General features: G+C 37.0%; 2 protein-coding genes across 3 annotated transcripts; one reads left to right on the plus strand and one right to left on the minus strand.

Annotated features, from left to right (window-relative positions):
- The first annotated feature begins 771 nt into the window (after nt 1-771).
- On the plus strand, nt 772-2,476 carry rassf10b (Ras association domain family member 10b). Its single transcript, XM_032559942.1, has one exon. The coding sequence runs from the start codon at nt 979-981 to the stop codon at nt 2,299-2,301; it is 1,323 nt and encodes a 440-aa protein (XP_032415833.1). The 5' UTR covers nt 772-978; the 3' UTR covers nt 2,302-2,476.
- Nucleotides 2,477-14,027: 11,551 nt separating this feature from the next.
- Nucleotides 14,028-20,601, minus strand: btbd10b (BTB (POZ) domain containing 10b). 2 transcript variants are annotated; one of them, XM_032561237.1, is made up of 9 exons: nt 20,470-20,601; nt 19,951-20,098; nt 17,982-18,175; nt 17,447-17,753; nt 17,238-17,340; nt 16,580-16,700; nt 15,953-16,150; nt 15,730-15,840; nt 14,028-15,048 (listed from the first exon to the last, which is right to left on the minus strand). In XM_032561237.1, exons 2-9 carry the CDS (start codon nt 20,049-20,051, stop codon nt 14,717-14,719), a joined length of 1,467 nt encoding a protein of 488 aa, XP_032417128.1. In that variant the 5' UTR covers nt 20,052-20,098; nt 20,470-20,601; the 3' UTR covers nt 14,028-14,716. The 2 variants fall into 2 exon arrangements, with proteins under 2 accessions (XP_032417128.1, XP_032417127.1); XM_032561236.1 differs by having other exon boundaries at nt 17,982-18,178.
- Nucleotides 20,602-21,287: the final 686 nt, after the last annotated feature.

Raw genomic sequence — 21,287 nt, forward strand, 5'->3', positions numbered from 1 at the left:
TGCACACAGGACATGACTGCAAGAGGAAATTAAAAAGACACAGAAATATCTCTAAATCCACAATATACATTTACAGATGTCACTTTCCAAAACACTACAAGCTAAATGTTCTTTATAATTTATGTACAATATGCAAACAATTTTTAAAAAATCAAATAGAGGAAAGATCAGAGATCAACTAAGACAGAAAATAAAGAAAGGGGAATAAATAAGGATCCACTGGGAGTATTCATAATAACTACAGAAATACATTCTTATGTGCATACAATGTAGTAAAAACTCTCAATGTAAAAGAGAAGCGCGGAAGGACACTTCTCTGAATCTCTTATGAATTCTCATGTCCCACCTGGATGTTTTTGGCCATTTTGGGGGAAATGTTCTGTGGACTGACGAGGCTTTTTGGTTGTTGTTTCGTAAAACACAGATTCCAGACAAAATATGGTGTTAGTTTTGGGTTTCTTTGCAGTCAGTAGAACAATTGGCTCATATTACCAAGAAATTACATAAAATTGTGTGCTGAGGATGTATTATGCAAAAATAAAGGTTTGATGTCAGAGTTTCCAACGAGAAAAGATCCATGTAATGAAACTACTCTGAGCTTGAAGTAGCCCAATAAAACTCTTAAATGTGTTTGAAATGGAAATAAGGATTCATGATCTGTTTGGCTCCTCCTTTTAAATAAGCGGCAAATAACACAGTTAAGCTCAATATGGAGCCGTTTGGCTGACAAGCGGTCATGTGATCTCAGCTGAAGCAGTCAGCACTCTTAACCATGCACAAAAGTTTTTCCCTTAGTGGACCAAGGGACACAGGAGAACACATGAGGCTCCCATCCTCCAGCTCCAAACTTCAAACTTCTCCGATTCGTCTTTAGGCGCTCCACGAACGGGTCCTGATGCGCATTTTTCTTTGACCGATGTCAGCAATGCTTTTCCCTCCTTACTTTTTCTTTTAAAAAAGAGATTAGCATATTCAACTATGGGGTCTCCCTCAGACCCAAAGGAGCGAAAGATATCTGTGTGGGTCTGCCGAGAAGAGAAGCTGGTCCTCGGCTTGTCAAAGCGCAACACCTGCGCTGATGTCGTGAAAGTGCTCCTGGAGGAGCAGTGCGCGCAAACCGGCCTTTCCACGGCGGAGTCTTATTGCATCGTGGAGAAATGGAGGGGCTTCGAGAGAATTTTACCGAACAAAACCAAACTTTTAAAGCTGTGGCTCGCGTGGGGAGATGAACAGAAAAACGTAAAGTTTCTGCTGGTGAAAACAGACGCCTCTTTGGAGAACCGCAGGGCCCGGAGCGCAGAGGCGCGTGTGGTTCCGAGCAAGCAGAGCCCCTGCGTCACCAAAGGGTCTCCGAGGTCTAACATAGCCTGCATCTCACCGGAGAAACAGCGTCGGATTGTTAGGAAAGCTTTCAGAAAGTTGGAGAAGATCAACAGGAAGAGGACGCGGGCGGCGCACAGAGACGCATCCAGTGCAGAGAAGATGGAGACTTTGGTTCATCTTGTTGTGTCTCAGGACCACACAATCCGCCAGCAGGTTCAGAGGATTACAGAACTGGACTCAGAGATCGAAAGGTGTGAGGCAAAGGTGCATCTGGACAGAATTAAAAGACATGGGGTCAATTACGTGCAGAACACGTATCTGGTGGGCGCAGTTTATGTCCCAGCGCAGGAAGGAAAGAGACTTTACTCAAAAGAGACTTTTGCCAAACTTGAAGAGTATGCTCGGCAGTGCGAGGAGGTGCTGAAGCTACAAGAGGAGCTTTCTGAACAGGAGGCTTTGATAGATACGATCACAACTCACATTCAGGAGGAGCTGAACCTCCGCTGGATGCAGCGCAGGAAGGAGGAGTTGCGCATCAAACGTTCCTCATCTCTCTCCTCCTCCCAGGCAGACTCAGCATCGCAAAGCCCGCAATTTATGGAGGAAGAGAGGATCAAAACGCAGCTAGATGCGAGTTTATACATCGGTCTGCGACTCAACGCGGATTTAGAGGCTATTAAGGGCGATTTAGAGCTGTCCCAGCAGATTGGCGCTGCCAGGGGGAAGGAAATGAGGGATTTGCTGGACAAAGTTAACAGTATGGACATGGAGGAGGAGGACGCCGATGAAAAGACGCGCCACGGGACAGATGACAAGGAGACCATGACCGACACTTTGGAAGGGGAAAGCGAGTGGGTGGAGCAAGCGAGAGGTCTGTCTAAAACAGAAAATGTGAACGATGACGACTCAGACACAGGCTTAAGTTCTCTGCACAGTCAGGACTCAGACGGCCTCCCAGTGTGGGAATCACTGGTTTGAGATTTTACAAGAAAAGTGACTCATATAGAGACATTGTGTTCACAGCCTCAGGTAAAAACATCACTGAAGTCTATTTTTATATAATTGAGACATAGACTATATGTGAAGTCACAACAGTTATCATAGATCCATGATTTAAAACTGGTTTGTTTAGATTTAGTTGTTTAAATTGTTTTGATAATAAAAAACTGTTTTAAAGCTTGAAAATATTGGAGTTTATTTCCTTTTCAACATGAGTTAGTTTGGGTGAAGGAAATGCTTTAAATATGCCACAATGAATGTGCAGCTAAAGCATATTTTCAAAAGATCTGCCAGGATACACAATTCAGGAACAGCATGCTAACACAGACAAAAAAGGCAGCAGTGTTTTGGATTTGTTTGCAGATGTCAAACAATGTCTTAGTTTTTTTTGTTTTTTTTCATGACCTCTCACACGGAAATTTCTTTTGCATGTGAATCCTGAAGTCATAATATTATCTAAAGCCAAAACAGAACTGCAGAGCTTTGGCAGAAGGTCAGTTCCACATCCGGACAGATAATAATGAAGCAGACATTTAACTTTCAGATGTGCTGCAACTTCTGAACTAAAAGCACCATCAAAGCTGAACACATCCAACTAAAATATTGGTACAAGAACAGAAAAACGTCACATTTTACCCAATAACATTCAAAAAAGCTAAGGCATTTGCTTTGTTTTAGAAACCAAAATAAAGATATGACCTGTTCAAAAAGAGGCCATCTGGATTTTCAGTTAAAGATCATTGCGTTCAAAAGGAAACAGTAATTATACAATAAGTTTTGTTAACTTCCTGTCTAACATAGACAGGTATTATCAATCATCTGAGGACTGGTGTCTTTATGGGGACTTAAGAAGATAAACTGTAATTTCTTCATTAGCATGAAAACTAGTGTGAATTTAAATTAAAGACAGTGATGAGATTGTTAGGGTTACAGTGGGGGTCCATACAATAATTGGAGGAAAGCTTATGACTGTAAATATACTGTGTCTAAATAAGGAGATTTTTCTTTTTCAAACAGTTTTGGTGACAATGGGTTTTTTTTAGACACAGCTGTCATAACAAATAAAGCAACAAGAATCAAAGTTTCTGAGTTTTTTATTTGCATTTTTAAATTATAACGTCAAATAATCAAATAAAAAAAGACTGAAGACAAACCACCGCTGAGACAGTGAAGTAAAAGCAGGCTGCTGGAATGTAATAAAAACATACATTCTGCATGTTTTGTAATTCACCTTGACTCATGGATACTTTCTGCTCACTGGATATCAAAGTGGAGTGTTTTCATGTGCCTTGTGAAGTTCAGCTAAATTATAATGATTGTAATTTTAATTAAAGTGGCAGAAAATGCATAGAATTGCTTGTTAAAATCTTCTGCGGCTGATGTGTTTGAAGAGAAGACGGTAAGAGCAACAAACCAGCGAAAGTCTACCCATCTTACTTTGCTATGAAATGCTGTTAGTGTATAGAAAATAGGTTAAATATGATCATTTCATCCTCATATGTTTAAAACTAAGAAAATCACTAATTCAGCCTTCAAATGTTTACTTTTTTTTATTTAATGTATGCTAAATAAAAAGAAATCAGTACGACACAGCTCATGTTTGTTGATGAATCTCATGACAAACTGTTTGAGGATATTTCACCTGCCAAGTGTAACTTATAAACAGGACAGCATTGAACATATACATATCCTCATATGTTCAGAGAATAAAGAGCAAGAGACATGTATTAAGTTTCTGCTCTTGATGAACCCACCCATGTGCCTCTTTGTGACTGAATACACAATGAGACAAAAAAACACCGAAGTATACAATACTTCCTCCGTCCCTGGAGTTGTATACTTATGGTAGTTAATAGGTGTATTGAAACACACTAAGCCACAAGGGAATAGAAGATGATCATAGTCTTTTCTCAGCAGATACAGTGACTGATTCACGGAGGAAAAACAAATGAAGGAGCTGTTAAATTTAGAACTAGTGGAACAAAATATGGCATGTAATGATCTGCTCTAGTGATGTGTATTTGATATTTTGATTATGGCAACAAGTAGTCAACAGTTATATAACAAGATGATTTCTTAAAGAGTAAAGAAAACCAAGCAACATATATTGGGAATTTCAGTGGTTAAGTGTGTAAAATGAAACTAAGCTGAGTGAGTACATGTCACGAAAGACAATGATGGGAGTCGGTCAGTTATCTTTATTTGGAAGATTTTTTTTTTATGAGAATTGATGAAGCATGTCATTCATGTCAATGTTTGCCTCAGAATGTTTTGGTGGTGTTTTGTAACATCTGGAACGGGAAGTCTCTTTGGTGATGTCTTAAAAGCTTGGCACATCCAGCCACTGAGATTTCTGTTCAGTTCTTAAGATAGAACATCTCCTTCAGGATGGACGGCTTTGGGTTGTTTACTGAAATCTCTAAGTCTTAACAAAGATTAACAATCAGAATGAGGACTTACAAAGAGCAGTTTTTGCACAGCTTTTTATGGCGTTATCCACCATTCCTTTAATTTAATCAAGAAAAACACTCTTTTCTTTAGATATTTAGAAATTTAAACAAAGTCAGAAACCCATCTGCTCTTATTGACATGATTCCAGAACCTCCTAGATGCTTGTTTAAAATATTGAGGCAGGAGTTCGTTCTTCACCGTCTGATTGAAACATCTTTCCGAAATAATTATATAAACAGACTATCTTTTCTCTGCAATGAAGTTTAGCACTTCCAAACATTTTCAGAGATCATCCATCGCAATCTATACGTTTTCAGTAGTCTACCCTTTCTCATGATTGTACCAAATCAGCTTCAAGTTTTATTATTGAACATATCAGGTTAGCAACCATAACTGAGAGCAACCTTAGTTTTCATTCTTGAATAATGTTTTGCTAAAACTATCTATTGTTAGGCTGGGTTATGCAGCAGCTGGACATATTGTTGTAGATGGCTTGAAGTTCCTAATAGCAAAAGACAATGTCTTACTAAAGTCACAGCAAATATGCTGTAATATTGTCTTTAAAATAGGTATGGTCATTCATCAGGTTGCATCGTCCTGGATGCGCTTGCAGTGACTAGAGAAAATAAACAATTACTTATTACTTTTGCTTATAGATTTAATCATATTCAAGACGTGTCAGATATATTCTGTTTCCAGAAATGAAAGAAAAACAAAACCCTGATTTTTCAACATTTTAGTGCAATTTTAAACCCTCACAATAGAGATATAAAGGTGGACAAACTTGCACTTACAGTACATACACACAGGTTGTCTTAAGAGTCTTTGTTCTTCGAATTTAGGGCAACATCAGTGCCAAAAAGGGGCCATATTACATGTAATGGGAGGGAGAGCTTTCTTGTCGCTTGACAAACAGACGTCTCCTCTGTGCTCAACTCTCTTTTCACTTCCCACCGTGTTTCACTGAGGGACTTAAATTGATCTGACCTGATAGAAGAAACCTGTTATCTCGCAAGCAGGGATGTGACAGTGCATGCCGTGTTCTGAGAGAAAACAATTGCATATCACTTGCCTTTTTTTCCAGGGGCAAATCCATGGGGAAATTTTTAATAATGGGGAGTTTCCCTAAAGGTCTGAAGTTGAAAAAGAAAAAAATATCAGGAATCTGAAATATTATTTTTTTAAAACCTTTTGTCAGACAAAATAGATAAAACGCTGGGAGGACATATTTAGTTGTTTCTAATTTGTAGTGATAAGATTTTTTTTTGTAATCATCCAGTCATACTGATGATGCATTTACTACAGCACAAAACTGTATGTATTCTGGGAAATTAGATCTTATCTCACAGCAGCCAAATATGTCTATATTTTGTACACATTTTGATTTTAAAGTTTTGTTTTAATCAGGACATTCAGGCTGAGGGTTAAGCAATCACCTGCATAGCCACTAAAGTATAACGTTTTTTCAGCTCCTTCTTATAAACCGTTGGTTTCTTTCAAATCTTTAGTTGATTTGGGCAATACCAGAAAATATTGCCATGACTTTGTACGCTTCTGATAGGTCATTTCACAATATCTGACTTAATGGAAGGTCCACCTGTGAATAATACCTCAAATATCCTGTTTAATTGAGAAAAGTAATGAGAAAAATCAGCTGAGATCAGCCAAGAGAATTGAGAACTCCCACAAGTCTGGTTCCACCTGGGTACAATTTCCAGACAAATGTCTTAGTTTTTGTAGACATGTCACATGGTCTGGTCAAAGTAAAGTTTAAACATTTGGCCATAAAAACCTGGCTACATTTATAGAAAAATGGAGGAAGTTTGTTAGCCTGAAAAAATGATTCATAGTGTGATGTACTGGGGCTGCAGCAACATGTTTTACAGGAGGAATTTGTGGATTTCACAAAATTAATGGTATCATATGGAAGAAAACATTTTGTGGAAATTAAGTAACATCTCAAGATGGGACTTTTGTTCTTAAGTTAAATTAATGAAACCAAAATCAATTAAATACATGTAAAATGATTTTTAAAAAAAGTTGGTGAAATATAATCAATACTTCCAGAAAATATAATTTAAGAACATATTTCTTCTGTTTGATATTGGACTTCTACATCTACTTCAGATGTCACATTTATTGAAACTCATCTATTGTAAAATTCACGGGAACACTACTTCAAACTTCATCAGAAATATTAAGTAGAAAAAGAAATCACCTTGTCAAATTGATTAAGCTGAAATATCTTATTTTTTCTGCTTTCAAAGCAAAATTCCTAGCATTCAGGAAAAGAAATGACCATCTCTTAATGGCACCAAGTTGTCAGTGTTCCCTAATCCCTGGAATGTGTCACTCTGTGTTCCTGTCGGCCTTTGTTCGGACTCACCAAGAGATCCGGCATGAAGCCACTAATGAAGGTTTCGACTTGAGAGTCAGGACCTCAATACCGGCGCAGAGGTGAAAGCCATTTGGAGAGCAGTCGCCCTGCTGCTAGCAGACCGAGGCCACCAGTGTGCTCTCATTAGACCCTATTGTGCTGGTGGCAGGTGTGTTAATCCTGTAAGGCTGTGTGGTGACCTCGCCTGTGGGGTACTGTACAGTCTCTTTCCGAGCCACTCAATGCCTGTCACCTCCTGTTGAAGCAACTCTGTCAGCAGCAGCCTCGTTACTTTCCAATAACTTCTTAATTTACAGGTAGTGCAGAGTCAAAAGGGTAGGAAAATATTTTGCTAGTCTTTGCTTTTCCATCCTCTGCAAACACAATGGAGGTTACTTACGACTATCAGGCATATAAAGTCTTGTCTTACCTTTTCCTAAAACGTTAAGCCAGACTCTTTAATTGTCGATTGCACATTGTCACGGGTGTGACTTGAATATCAGTTACAGAAAAAAAACAAACCGGGAGAGGTCTGGGTGTATCTCACGTTCATTGACTGTCTTCCTCTCTATAAAAACTAAATGGAGACTGCTGTAGGCAAAAATCCCTCTATCCTTTCAGCAGAACAATCACTGCAACCCTCATTGGCATTCTCCTTCTTTCTTGTTATCAAATTGCAACGTTTGGTGTCATGTTGGTAGAGCTGTTGCCTTGCAGCAAGAAGGTCCTGGGTTCGATTCCCGGCCCGGGGTCCTTCTGCACGGAGTTTGCATGTTCTCCCTGTGAATTCGTGGGTTCTCTCCGGGTACTCCGGGTAAATTGGTAAATGGTTAAACGAAAATTAGGTTCAAAATCAAACCCGTTCTTCAAGCTGGAAAGGGTTAAAAGACCAATTCCAAGTAACCTTAAGTCCATCATTCTACAGTGAGAAAGAATATTTACAAGAGGAACAAATGCTTATAGCTGTTGACATAATGGCTGCTTATATGTACTCTACACAAAACAAACTTCTCTCCCTCTATATTCCTACTATCAAGCTGGAAATCTGTTAAAGGAGAAATCCTCAGAGCTGCACTCAAAGAGCCAAATAGTTAGAAAATACAAGCATGTTGCTAATCAAAGATAAGACTACTTCTAGATTATGTAAAAATAAACTAAATCTTGTAAGGATGGAAAAAAAGAATTTATATTCAAATTTTCCTAATGTAATTCCTTGTAATATGCCCAAGTTTTTATCTGAAAAAAGCATGCAAGTCAAATGGAGTAGGGATTGCTTGAGAAAATCTGAAACTTAGTAAAAATATCATTTTTGCATTTGCAGTTGTTTTTGTTTATGCATAGCGTTTGAGAGACAAATGCTCAAAAATGTTGAGATACTGATTCCTATTAGAAGACAGACACAAGTGAGAAATAATCGCCATGGAGAGCAGGAGAGCACTCATCACACTTAAGTGGAAGTCTGACCTATTGAAGGTGGGGCCTTATTGTGGAGTGTTGTTGTGGAAACCAGTCATCTGGGACCAGGCAGTGTGGGAAACCAGATACTACAAGGAATCTTGATCCCAGCAAGGAATCTGGTGCTTGAAAGACTAAACTTTAATAAGGAAGGAATTATATGCTTTGAATGTTTTCTTTTGGCATTTTCTTTTTTTAATTCTTCAGAAATTCACTTAAGTTATGACAAGATATAAAAAATAGTTTATGTCAAGAAAGCGTTTCTGTAATTTGAAGGTTTTGCAAAACCATTTTGAAAAAAAGCAATTTACATATTGTGAATAGAAGCTTTTGTCCAATTAAAATAGTAAATCCAGAGTAAGACAAGCTGGACGTTTACATGGCCTGATTAAAGAATGTCTAAATCTTCATTAGTATGTAGATGGAAAGCCAAGAAATTTGGTGGGGATGAGGGATTAAGTGAAACTTGGGTGACATGGTAAGAAAGGAATTATGTGGTAACTGTCTTAATTTGAATACATACAAAAATTGATGTTCAGAGAGTCAATTCATTTGGATTGAGAGCTTTTTCTTAAGATATTATACAATCTTTGAAGGAAGGCTTTGGAGTCAAGCAGCAGTCGACTGTGATGAGTCACAAACCAGCATTTGCAGCAGAGCTTGCCACAGGAAGTCAGAAAAAGTCATCCCTGGGAGATGGGATTGATTACAATTCATTTGGTGTGTATGATAACCACTTACATATAATTGTTGTTGTTGACAATCAGCAGAACACAAAATAGGATAAATGTTCCTTTTAAATAATTCATGTACTGCCAGCAAGACTATACAAAGCATGTACATTACTGCAGTGATGAAGGAATACGTCCATACAGTTTAATTGTAGTGTGGGCATTCTCAGGTCAGATTGGAGTTATTGTCTCTCAAACATAATCTGGGTCTGCCTCAGGTTCTTCCAGTGAGACTCTGGGGAAACCATGCTCTTAAACACCAGTAGAGAGCATGATGACAGAGCAGATGAAGTATTCTGCAGGAATAGAGGAGATGTGTGAAATCCAAAACAGGAAAAAAAAAATTCAAAAGGCTATGAGCCACTATGAAAACAAAAACATTCAGTTCTCTGGTTTGTTATGACTAAAATCTGATCAGATAAATAATATTTTCCTTCTCTGTGGTTCAGCAGCTTCACAGTTCCCATTGTGACTTCGTTTGGTCATCACTGGGAGAAACTGCAAGACACAAACATGCAAATTCAAGAATGTACAAGAATTTTAAAGAAGTTCTTTTGTTTGTTAATCCCCCATCCCTCTAGGTGAGTCAATCTTTATTAGTTAATACATAGTGCAATGCAAAAACCACTGGGAAAAAAAAAGCAATCCAGTTTGCTTCCAACATCATAAAACCTGAACTAAAGTCATCTGCAGTCCTATTTATGATTTGGATTTTTATGACTGCTGTGTTACAATCAAGCTATTAGTACTTTCCTTCTTAAATTACGTTCGCGTGACTCTTGACCCTTTGTGTTGTTTCCCTCTCTGGTTTCACATTGTACAGCTTTTTTGTTTTTGCTCTTTCTGCTTCTTCTCAGGATTACAAATTGCGTGTCGCAGAGGTAAGAAAAAAGCACATAAGATACATAATATCCCTTTTGATGCTAATCATTAAAGAGAAAAATGATAACCTAAAATAACTTACAACAGCATCTACCAGTTTTATCCAAATTTTGAATATCTGAGAAAATCTTGGATATAAATGAATTTTTTAGCAATACAGTATGAAAGGATGCATTAGCAGATGGGATTGTTTTAGCCATAAAGAAAATAAATCTAAATATTTTAATTTACAATATTTCATTGCTTAATGGGCTGCATGCTGAGACAGTGGTTAGCACTGCTGCATTACAACAAGAAAGTCCTGAGTTCAAATCTTTTTGCCTGGAGTTTGCATATATTCCTCAAACAAGCTTTTATTCTCTATGGGTACCACAGCTTCTTCCCACAGTCCAAAAGCAAGTAAATTAGGCTAATTGGTTACTCTGAATTGCCATTTGGCGCAAGTGTACACATGGTTGTTTGTCCTGTATGATTCTATGATGGACTGACGACTTGTCCAGGGTGTAACTCGTCTCTCGCTCAATGATAGCTGGAAATAGGCACCTCCCCTGAGTATAGACAATGGATGGATGGATGATGTTTCAAATTCGATAGTGTGAAACTTTTATGGTTTGTAATCATCATGTTCTTAGGGTACAAATGAAAATGATAGATTAAGAAATGAAAAAAAAACATGGACACCCTAGCAGATTAATCACAGATGAAATTTCCATTGTTTGTTTCAAGGCATTTTAAAACCACCCACAGTGTCTAAAATTAAATTCCACATGTTGTGATGTGCCGTATCGACATCAAATCCTGCACAAAAGCAGATGGTTAGAGACAAGCAAAGTCTAAAGTTCCATGTTCGCATTTCTTTGGCTGAATTATATTAAATTAGAAGACACCAGCGTCTGTCCTCAGCCAGCTGTTGACAGACTGAGAGGTTGCATTTGATGTTCAGATATTTCTTTGTATCCATTTGAAAGCTTAAACTATTATTCCTGACGAAAACATTTTCACCACACTAATGGATAAAAAGTTTGGCGTAAGCATTAATTGTTTAAATTAACAAGTGGCTACAGCAAAAAAAGGACCTAAATGCAGTATTTTGCTAAATTAACTTAGATTAATGTAATCTGACCGTGTGAGTCTGTCACATATGCTGACTTCTACCACACAAACTCCCTGGAGAGGTTCAGTCAACAGAGGAAATGGGTTCAAACTACCTGACTCAGGTGTGCTTCTGTAATTATAAATTGAAAACTATAACAGTGTCATTAACTCTAAATAACAAACATGCGTTCAACACTTAAAATGGGTTTCTAAATGCCATTTTCTTTTAGTTTGTTTCACAGGTCACCGTGACAATTTCCACAAAAATCGAACTTTATTACTGTAATGTGTGAAAAATATTGTAACATAAAAATAAGAAAAACATTTTAATCTGAAATAGAAGTTGTAAAAAAATTAATGTAAAGTTTAAAAATGTGTTGGGTACAAATTCCCATAGAGGTCCATTATTTCCAGCTCTGACTGCTGCTAAGCTTCTTGTGAGCTGCAGTCTGAGTGGATTCGCTTCAGCTTAAGAGGTTAAACCAAAAGTCTGCAACCTGTGGCTCTCACAGTGGTTCTTAATAACTTTGGCTGAAAATGATACAGATCTAGAACATGTTCTAAAGTAAAAGAAAAAAGTACTTGAAAAATAATCAAGTTGTACATATTTCATTCACCTTGTTTTCCCCAAATATAGTGTTCTATTAAGAAAAATGAATGCATTCTTTTGTGTGACGTTTTTGTTTTAGTTTGCTTCAAAACCTAAAACTTAAAAAACGTGGTTCCTAATTTATCCACAAAGCATACAACTGTATGCTGTCTATTTTCAAGGAGTCGTGTACGTTTTCAGGTTTTTGTGGCTCCAGATAATTTTTAACCAGAAACTGGAGAAAAAAAAAATTGCTATTAGGATTGAAAAGCTGCTGACTCCTGGGGAAGACAGACTGTTTGAATCTTACACCATTTATGTAGAAATTTTGTCTACACTATTGAGAATAAAATCCCTAAATAGACCCATAAACATACATAACTCACTGTATAATTAAACAAACACTACACATTTAAACCTGTGATAAAATGAAACTTTTATGTGGACTTTTATTATAAATCAGTTATTCTCTATTGCCCACATGTGGTGAGAAGAAGTTATAGCGACTCATGAAATATCTTCTTATGAGAGCATTTAGTTTCAACATTTTGTTTTTATACGGAGTGTTTTGTACTTTAACAATAATAATTAAAACACACTCCCACCGCTAAATCCAAGACTCCTTCCAACCCTCAATGCAATTCTCCTCCTAACGCTCCTTCCAAACCTAGTTCCATCCCTCAATCCTATAAACATACGTTGAAAATATTGCCTTTATAACACATGTAACTCTGTTGCTTTGAACACTTCACCATTTCCAACCCCAGCTGAGGTTTCAAGACTGTTTTCCAGCCGGTTAAGTGCAGAGACAGACAAATCCTGCCATTCTTCCGACATATACACACATAGGTTTTATTGCCTTGCACGTAAAGACTCCACATTTATCCCGAGGCGACAGGACAAAGAGCGCCTCCAAAGAGCTGGGCTGGGAGAGAGGCGCATATGTTTTTGAGGTGTGTTATTTATGTAATTGTTGCTTTACTACCAACAAGTGATCATATTTAGCCACACAACATAATCAAAAACCAATAAGCCCTAAATTTATTTTTGAGAGTTTTAATTGAAAATAAATTGACTATATCTCAAGAAATGAAATGATTAAGTGAAACAGTTGATGTATCACAAGGGAAACTGCTAAAAAAATTTCAGAGGTGTAACAACACTGAAGATACTGAGTAAGAGTAAACTGAAATATTTAGTACTTAGAAAATGCATGTTAAAATCTGAATATTCTTTTGAAAGTATGTAGCTGAGATCAATTTAAACTACTAGCAGATGAAGTACAGGGTTTGCCCATTATCAGTACTAAAATTAATTCAAAAATGTAGCATAGAAGAGGAATTAGTTTAAAAACCATTAAAGAAACTGACTTACAGAAATATAGTTAAAGGAAGTGTTGCCCTTAAAAGCAACACTTTCTTTCCTACCTGGCCATCTGGACACTTGCTGGTCTTTCCATCCTCAAGTTCTGAACCTCTCTATTTTGCTCAACCAAAAAAAGAGAACATCAACCAAAACATTGAGAATGTCGACCAAAAACTTCTGACAAGCGCAAATAAAAGCACTTTTTAAACAATTTCTTTTGTTTTTTAAAAACATTATTACAATTCAAAAAGTTTTGACCAGTTTAATTTTTGTTTGATTGAATAATTGTAAAGCGAATTTAACTCCATACAGGTGCAGATATGGGGGAATTAGCATTTAGCTAATTGAAGCTTATAAACTGTTGTGACCTTACAGTTTAGCTTTGTAAACAGTGTTCTTCACAAATTTCTCATACTCTTTGGGTGGGATCTTTGCTTTGACTGAAAGCTTTCACTCCTCTTGTTTTTCTATTTGCAGGCTTTTTCTTTATTCTGCTATTTCTTCCCATTTATTATATTTCTGCAAGTCTTCTGCAGTTGACTTCAAATGCTTCTGCAATGTTCACTAAAAATATTTAGCTTACAGCATTCACACTGCATTTTCACAGGAAATGCAATTTTTTCTAGTTTTAGTTTAGGAGGGAGGCTAAGAAATGAAAAAATATCCAACTACTTCAAAAAGTCAACATTTCTATACTTTTTGAAGGACTGATGAAACACTTAAGTGTGTAAAACATTTTGTAATTATGGCTCATACATAATGAAAGTTTATATTTCACCTTTATTTCATGATTTCATGTCAGTTTTAAACAACAAATTCAAGCTCAGCACATACAAACTGACCACAACAGCCTGTGCTCTGCTTAATATCTTGGCTGCAGGAGCGCAACATCACATCAAATCCAGCCAATGACTACATTTCCCATGGCTAGGATTTTGAAGACATCTGTGAGGAGTTCAGCTGGAGATCATGACACTAAATGGTTATGTCTGATTTTTTTTCCCATGACCAGTTGGATTGATTTTTCTCCTTTCACAAGTCTTCCCTTCAAAGCACATTGAGGTCACTCCAAAAATTATGTGTGAAACAAAACCGAGAAGAAACAATGACACCACAAGTGTTCAGCCAAACCCAACAAAGTAATGTACAAGAACAATGTAAATAATAATAATATTAATACTAAGTGTTTTTACAGATTTCTTTCCAAATAAAAATAAATTCCTTTGGTCAAGTAAAAAACTGAAAACGGTGAACTCTTTCATGTACCAGTCTCAGTTTCCTCATGTTTCTTTTTCTACAGTCTTCCTGGTTCTTTGAGGCTCTAAGGCTGCAAAGGAGGTGTCAAGGCAATATGGTTATGGTGCCCCAGGAGCTCCATGCTGCAGCATGCTGGGAAAAGGACTAGAGGAGTAAGAGAGGGGCAGAGGCATTGAGAGAGGAGCAGAGTCCTCAGACAGCAGGTGAAGGTGCATCAGGATCAGGCTCGTTGCTGTAGTTGTTGCTGTAGTGATTCCCACTGGGTGGGTGATTGGGTAGGATGTCCAGTTCATCCACCTGTGGGCCAGGGTGCATCACAACCAGCTGGTCCTGGGGGATATCTGCAGCTGCTGCAGCCAGGTTGGTGATGGACTTGGACTTTACACACTGAAAGTCCACATGTCGGCTTTTGCCCTCTTCCTTTTCCCAGGACATGCGGATGAAGGGCCTCTGCACATAGTTGTAGATCACCTCGGGCCGACCCCCGGGGCGCTTCTTCACTTTCTCCTTATAAGTGGGGTAACCTGTTGACACAGAATATATGCAGTTCCTATTTCAGGTTTGCCAATCTTGATTAAAACTCTTTAAAACACTCTTGTATTATTTTAACAGGGTTCCTTCATATTTTATGTAAACTTCCATATTTCAAATTCCTTTTCCATCTACCTTTCTTAAAAAGAAAAGAAAAGAGAGGAAGGAGAGAAAGGGAGTATGAGGGAAAAAAACATACAGGAGGGAGGAATAAGGTAAAGTGGAAGAAAAGACATAAGAACGAAAGTACAAAAGAAAGTGTATAAGGAAAGAATGAATAAATGAAAGAATGAGAAAGGCAACAGAAAAGGGAACAAAGTCTGAAAACACAAGAAATGTTTAACTGTAGTTCATCCCTGCTAACCTTTTATGTAAACCCTGAGACTACCTTTTACTTCTTTCCTAAAGAAGTGAATTAATCTGACATCAGTGAAACACTAATTAAATCCCATAAAATAACAGATAACAATTAAACCTTGACTCATTAAAACTAAGCAACCAAAATCTCAATCCTATTTTTCCTAGTAAAAGAAAAAAAGCCTCCAAGTCAAACATTCAGTGTACTTTTTAAATCATGAAGCCAAATTCTTCCACAACAGTTTGCAAACATTTCATGAAAGCCTCACTTTACTTGAAAAACACAGAACACATTTTTCCTGGAAAGTTCAGCATACCTTCAATACCCAGCCTTATTTTCTTTAGCCCCCTCTCCTTTAAAACTGATTTGGCAACGTCTCGGTTCTCGATATATTTGAAAAATCTGTACAGTTTTGTGCTGTAAATAACTGCAATGAGAACAAATGAAATGTTATTAAATTTATCACACATTTCTGCTGTGTACACAAAATGCAAAACCTCATCAGTGTCCGTTTTCTGCAGAAGCAGGCAGGAACTTACTCTGTGAATACTCCTCGCCCATTTGTGGTGGATACTCTTCATCCCAGTCCACCACATCATCATCTGTCAGAACTACAATGTGACATTCCCTCTCTCCACTCTGAGCACTGGCCACCATTAAGGGCAGAACCATTTCCTCGAGGTAAAATTCAAACTGATGTCGAGCGCCATCATTGGACAGCTCGTGCATCAGGGCACCTGGAAAAAGGGACGAATTCAAAATTAAATGTGATCTATTTGAGTAAAGTATCATTCAAACAGGCCATTTGGCCGCCCTGTTTTAGAAAAGGCTTAGGAAAAATGTTATGGTCAAAAGGTTACCATCACTACCAATAGATATCATCATTGAGGGAAAATAACAGCAAATTTGTCTAAGTATGGAATTATGTACATGTTTCAAATGTATTTTTTTCGAACCTAAATGACTTTAAAAATGACAAACAGAGAAAAGAGTGTTAAGGAAACATACAAAAATTATTTCATTTCCTGCTTTTACATACAAGTATTAGAAATCTCAAAATACTTTTTTTCCTCATTTCTTTCAAGTACGCATGTTTAATAAACTGCTGTTCTGAAGCTGCATGCCTTTATGTGCGACTGTAAAAACCTCAACATTGGGGAACTCACTAAGGTCTCTGCATTTGATGGTGCTATAGTCAAAGGAGATGCATAGATAGTCACACGCCTCCCGCAATTCAGGAATGGAGATTCCATCTGGACAACGGATTATCCCAGATTTGTAGTAATCCTGTTAATTAGATAAAAATCACAAAGAAGACAATCGTTTCAAACACTGTGGAGCCATTAACTCATAAAATATACATACGTAAACCAAAAGCTTTAATTAAGCTGACATAAGTAACCTGGAAACACTTTATGCCTTTGATTGAGTATTTTACACCTCAAAGATTCACAAGTTAAAACTCTTACTGTATGTTAAAACTCTTACCTGTTACCAGGTGGGTTATTTATAGGCAACATTCAGTTACACACAAAAGAAAATTTTAAAGTTAATAATTAATAAAGTATGAGACAAAATTATGTAAACTAATTAGATGTCATAGCCGGAGCTCAGAGCAGAATAATCCAGTCTTTTCATCTTTATCTTCACAAACTAACCACACAGTCCTGTTATTAATCCCTTTCTAATGAAAATATGAGTTCACTTTAAAGGAGATTTGTTTTAGCTTCATGAGTAATTAGAAGCACACATGAGCTGTATTATGTATACATTTCAGTCTACAAGCTTTTAAATAAATAGAGAAAACATTAGATGGCAACTGACCAAAATTGCTCGGAAAACTGTTGAGCTGATGCCCTCGGCCACCTCGTACTCCCCCTTCTCATTGGGCCTTGTAAAGTTATGTTCCCTTCCAGAGCCAAACATCCTGCAACAAAGAAGCACAGGTTTATATTCTCAATCCAGCAGGAAGAACATCTGATGTTTAATTTAATTAAAAACTACACCAGACAATGAGCATTAGTGTGCTGTACCTGCCCAACATGGTGTTGGGTTGTGCAGTGAAGATGGAAGGGTCTACTACAAAGCGTGTGTTGTCGACAATCAGAGTGACTCTCTCTGAGGTTCTCGTGTTTCGGTTTCCAACGGGGGCATTTGCGCCTCCCTCCTTAGGATTGTCATAGACAAAAACCATTTCTCCGGCTCCCAAACTTTTGAAGGTGCCATCAGAACTGGACAAGCTACTGTTGCGACTGCTCACAACTCCGCTGCTGCTGGAACCACTGGGTGAGACTCTCTGAGGCCTGGGGCTACCGGGCCTTGATGAAGGACCATCTCGATCTTCACATAAAAGGAACAGTTTCTCAATTAAATTTTAATTTGAGGCATAAGTTATACTGTAAGCATTGAGGTTAAAATACCTTACTTAATAAAGAAAATAGCATTATTTGTTGGATTTATGATAGTGTAAAACACAAGTGAGCATTGAGTTTCAGTCAGCTGTTCTCAATAGTGACTGACAGGAGCTGGAGAACCATTACATGACTTATACGAAGGCTCTATACTCACCACTGTTGTGTTGGCGGGTGGGTGAGGTGACGTTTCGAATGCAGGGGGTTAGTTGCCCTTCCCTCTCATGTGAGGAGTCCCTAGAGCGATCGCTGGAACGACGGCAGTCACGTGAGCGTTCGCAACCCCCACTGGCACCATGCAAGCTCATGTTCCTCTGTTCTGCCTCCACTCGAGAAGCTCTGGCCTGACTGCTGCTTTTCAAAAGAAAACCATATGTAATTTTCATTCCTTATTTTCCTCAAGCCCAAAACATTTCCATTAAAGTTGCAACAATGCGATTGCTCTAGTTTAACACACCCCTTGCTATTTTGGCTCCATGAATTACTATTTTGTCCAGTAAATACACCGTCTCCAACTCTTTGTACCTACGCTTTGAGTATCAGTTTATTTATTTTTTGGTTAAGTATTTTCATTATTAATTATCAAGATAGTCATGACATGTTTTAAAGATCACATAAAATGAAACAGTATATTGTTTAATATATATATTTTTTCATTACACCAATTTCCATTTATTTCGGTTTGGATAAATTTACTCAAGTAAATTATGCCAGATTTTTATCCATAGCAACAACGACAACAAAAACAAATAAATACATATTTTTCTACAGTGAAGCATATTATAGAAATTTACTTAAAATTCTTGGTTGTCAATCGCATCATGTACAAAATGTTCCCTGGTAGGCACAACTTAACAAATGGTTGATATGAAACTTCCTATGCTAAATGGCTCTATTTAGTGCCAGAAAAAGTCAGATACAAGGTGACATGGCAAAAGGGCAAAATGGCCAGGTCACACTGACACAAACAAACAGTAACTCAATGCAGGAAATTATCAGATTTTTAACACATCTACTTTTAAGAGGTTGTAAATCATTCTTTTAGTACTTGCATTGTATGTTTACACCAATAGGATTTTACAAGAGGCATTAAGTAGAACACCCGTAATCACTAGTACAACTGGACTGACCACATTCTAAAATGTTCAAATTACAAAGGGACAAAAGTAAAAAAAGAAAAACTAACAAGGCCTAAGGCCCATGTACTTTTCCTCTCACATCTACTTCCTTATCTGACTCATGATCAAGCTGTTTGGTCACACATAAGTAATCAACATAAATTAAATGTAAGCTACTCAAAAAGATTATTAGTGGAAACCAACAAGAACAGTGGCAAGAGTACATCTGAATAATAATAGTTTTAGTTATTCAAACCCACTGACCTTCACCAGGTTAGACTACAGGTGTGAGACACATAAACAAAATAAATACAAAAACAAAATAGGGCAATGTACCTTATTATCGTGTAGTGAAATTTGCTTAGAGTTAAAAAAAAAAAAAGTATTATAAAATTGAATCAAGATGACATTTAAGCACAACGTAATGAAAAAAATTTAAGAAAAATGCTACAACTAAAGAAAACAGACAACTTATTACTTCCAATTATTTAATATTTTCATCCTTGAAGAAATAAATTAATTTATGTACCATTTTAGTTTGTGAAGTTGGAAATCCTAAATCTGTCTTGAATGCTAAAAAAATACATCTTTGTATTGAGAACAAGTGTTGTATTGTTTATAATTTTCTGTGCCTCGACAATCGCATCACATTAGGTAAAAGACTTAAAATACTGAACAACCCTGTTCCCTTAAGTTGCATGGAGGAATAACTTCAGTAAACATTATGCAATCTCTAAAATACTGGGATACTCCTATTTAAACATCAACACTCCAAAACATTTCTTTACACATTAAATGCAACAGAATTGTTATTAATGAGTTGGAATTAAGAAGGTAAAGAGAATAAATATCTTCTCTATATAAACCTTAACTATATATTGTTTTCTAAAAATATTTGAGAGATGCATGACAGAGTTACATTTCAGAAGAAACTCTGACATCCATAAGCAGCTTAGAATTTTTTTTTACAGTTTTAGAAGATGTCGCAGATTTTCAAATTGGGCTCACCTCGAATGCTTGCAGAGTTTGCGAGGTCGGTTCGGTGTTGTGTGTTCCCAGTTTTCCGTGTCACTAGAGTTACTGTCATATGACTGCAGACGTGCTGCCATCACCCGAACAGGGGAGAGTCTGGTCTGGATCTTTCACCGTTCATTATCTGTTCATCCATAAAGGGTAAAAATCAACAAGTCAGTTCACTCCCCCTATCAGTGTCAGCCTCTGGATTGGAAAACCCTAAACTACCTTACGAAATTAATTTTAATGTTTTATGTAAGACAAACCTAATGGCCTTGAGTCAATACAAATTGAACCACTGAGAATAAAACGTAGTTAACACTTCTGTTGGCTGAGTCAGCCCACGATTGGGCTAAATACTTAGCTTGCTAACATTAGCTTGCTTTGTTAGCCGTTCAATAATAAAATCAGTTTTTCTTCGTTAACAGTACATAAACCACATTTACATCAAAATTACTCACATACGTGAGTTAATATTATCAAAAGAAAAGGCACAATTAATGAAATACACACCTATCTTGCTTCGGTTTCCGCTATAATCCGAGTAGCTTCATAGCAAACCATCCCTTTCAAAACACTCACTTAGGTGACGTACAACGTGACAACGGTTGACGCCTTGACGTGCTGACGTAGACGAAGCAACGAATCTTAGCTGTTGTGCGGTTTGGTTTTATTTGTTCACTATATAAATTTATACGCTTCAGTTGACCATTAAAATTAGTTTAGAATGAGCTGAGCTACTGTTTTCTTTAAGTGTTGCAAGAATTTCTTTTGTCTCCTTAAAAGGAAATCAAACGAAGAACAACTACCACATCTCGCGATACGTTGGATATGTTCTTCACGTTAGAGAAAAAGGCAATAAATGCAATTTGTTTTAGATTTATTCTAAATCTTAAGATCTGGTATAGATTAAAAATAGTAATTATAAAATATAGTATAATTTTCAATAAAGCTTAGCCCACAAAGTAAGTTTTAGTTCTTGAAGTATATTGGTATTTTACTGTTGCAAGTTAGTAACAAGTTTTTTAAATGTTTTGTAGACATGAGATAAATTATATTTCTTTGGTGCTTTTTTACACACAATAATAAATAGATAAATCCACCAGAACAATAAGTCAAAAGTGAATTGCTTACTAAAATATTGTTTGTTTAGCACGAGCTCAGTATTACATAGTACAATAACCATTATACAATAAGAAGAAGAACAAGAGGAAAATAATATGATTAAAGGATGTTATTAGTGATCTGACCTACAGTAAAATAGTTGCAGCTCAGATAATCTTGTGGGAATTTCAGTTCCATAGCACAGATGAGAAAAGGAATAACAAAGA

Source organism: Xiphophorus hellerii, chromosome 4, assembly GCF_003331165.1.
Source record: "Xiphophorus hellerii strain 12219 chromosome 4, Xiphophorus_hellerii-4.1, whole genome shotgun sequence".
NCBI lineage: Eukaryota > Metazoa > Chordata > Actinopteri > Cyprinodontiformes > Poeciliidae > Xiphophorus > Xiphophorus hellerii.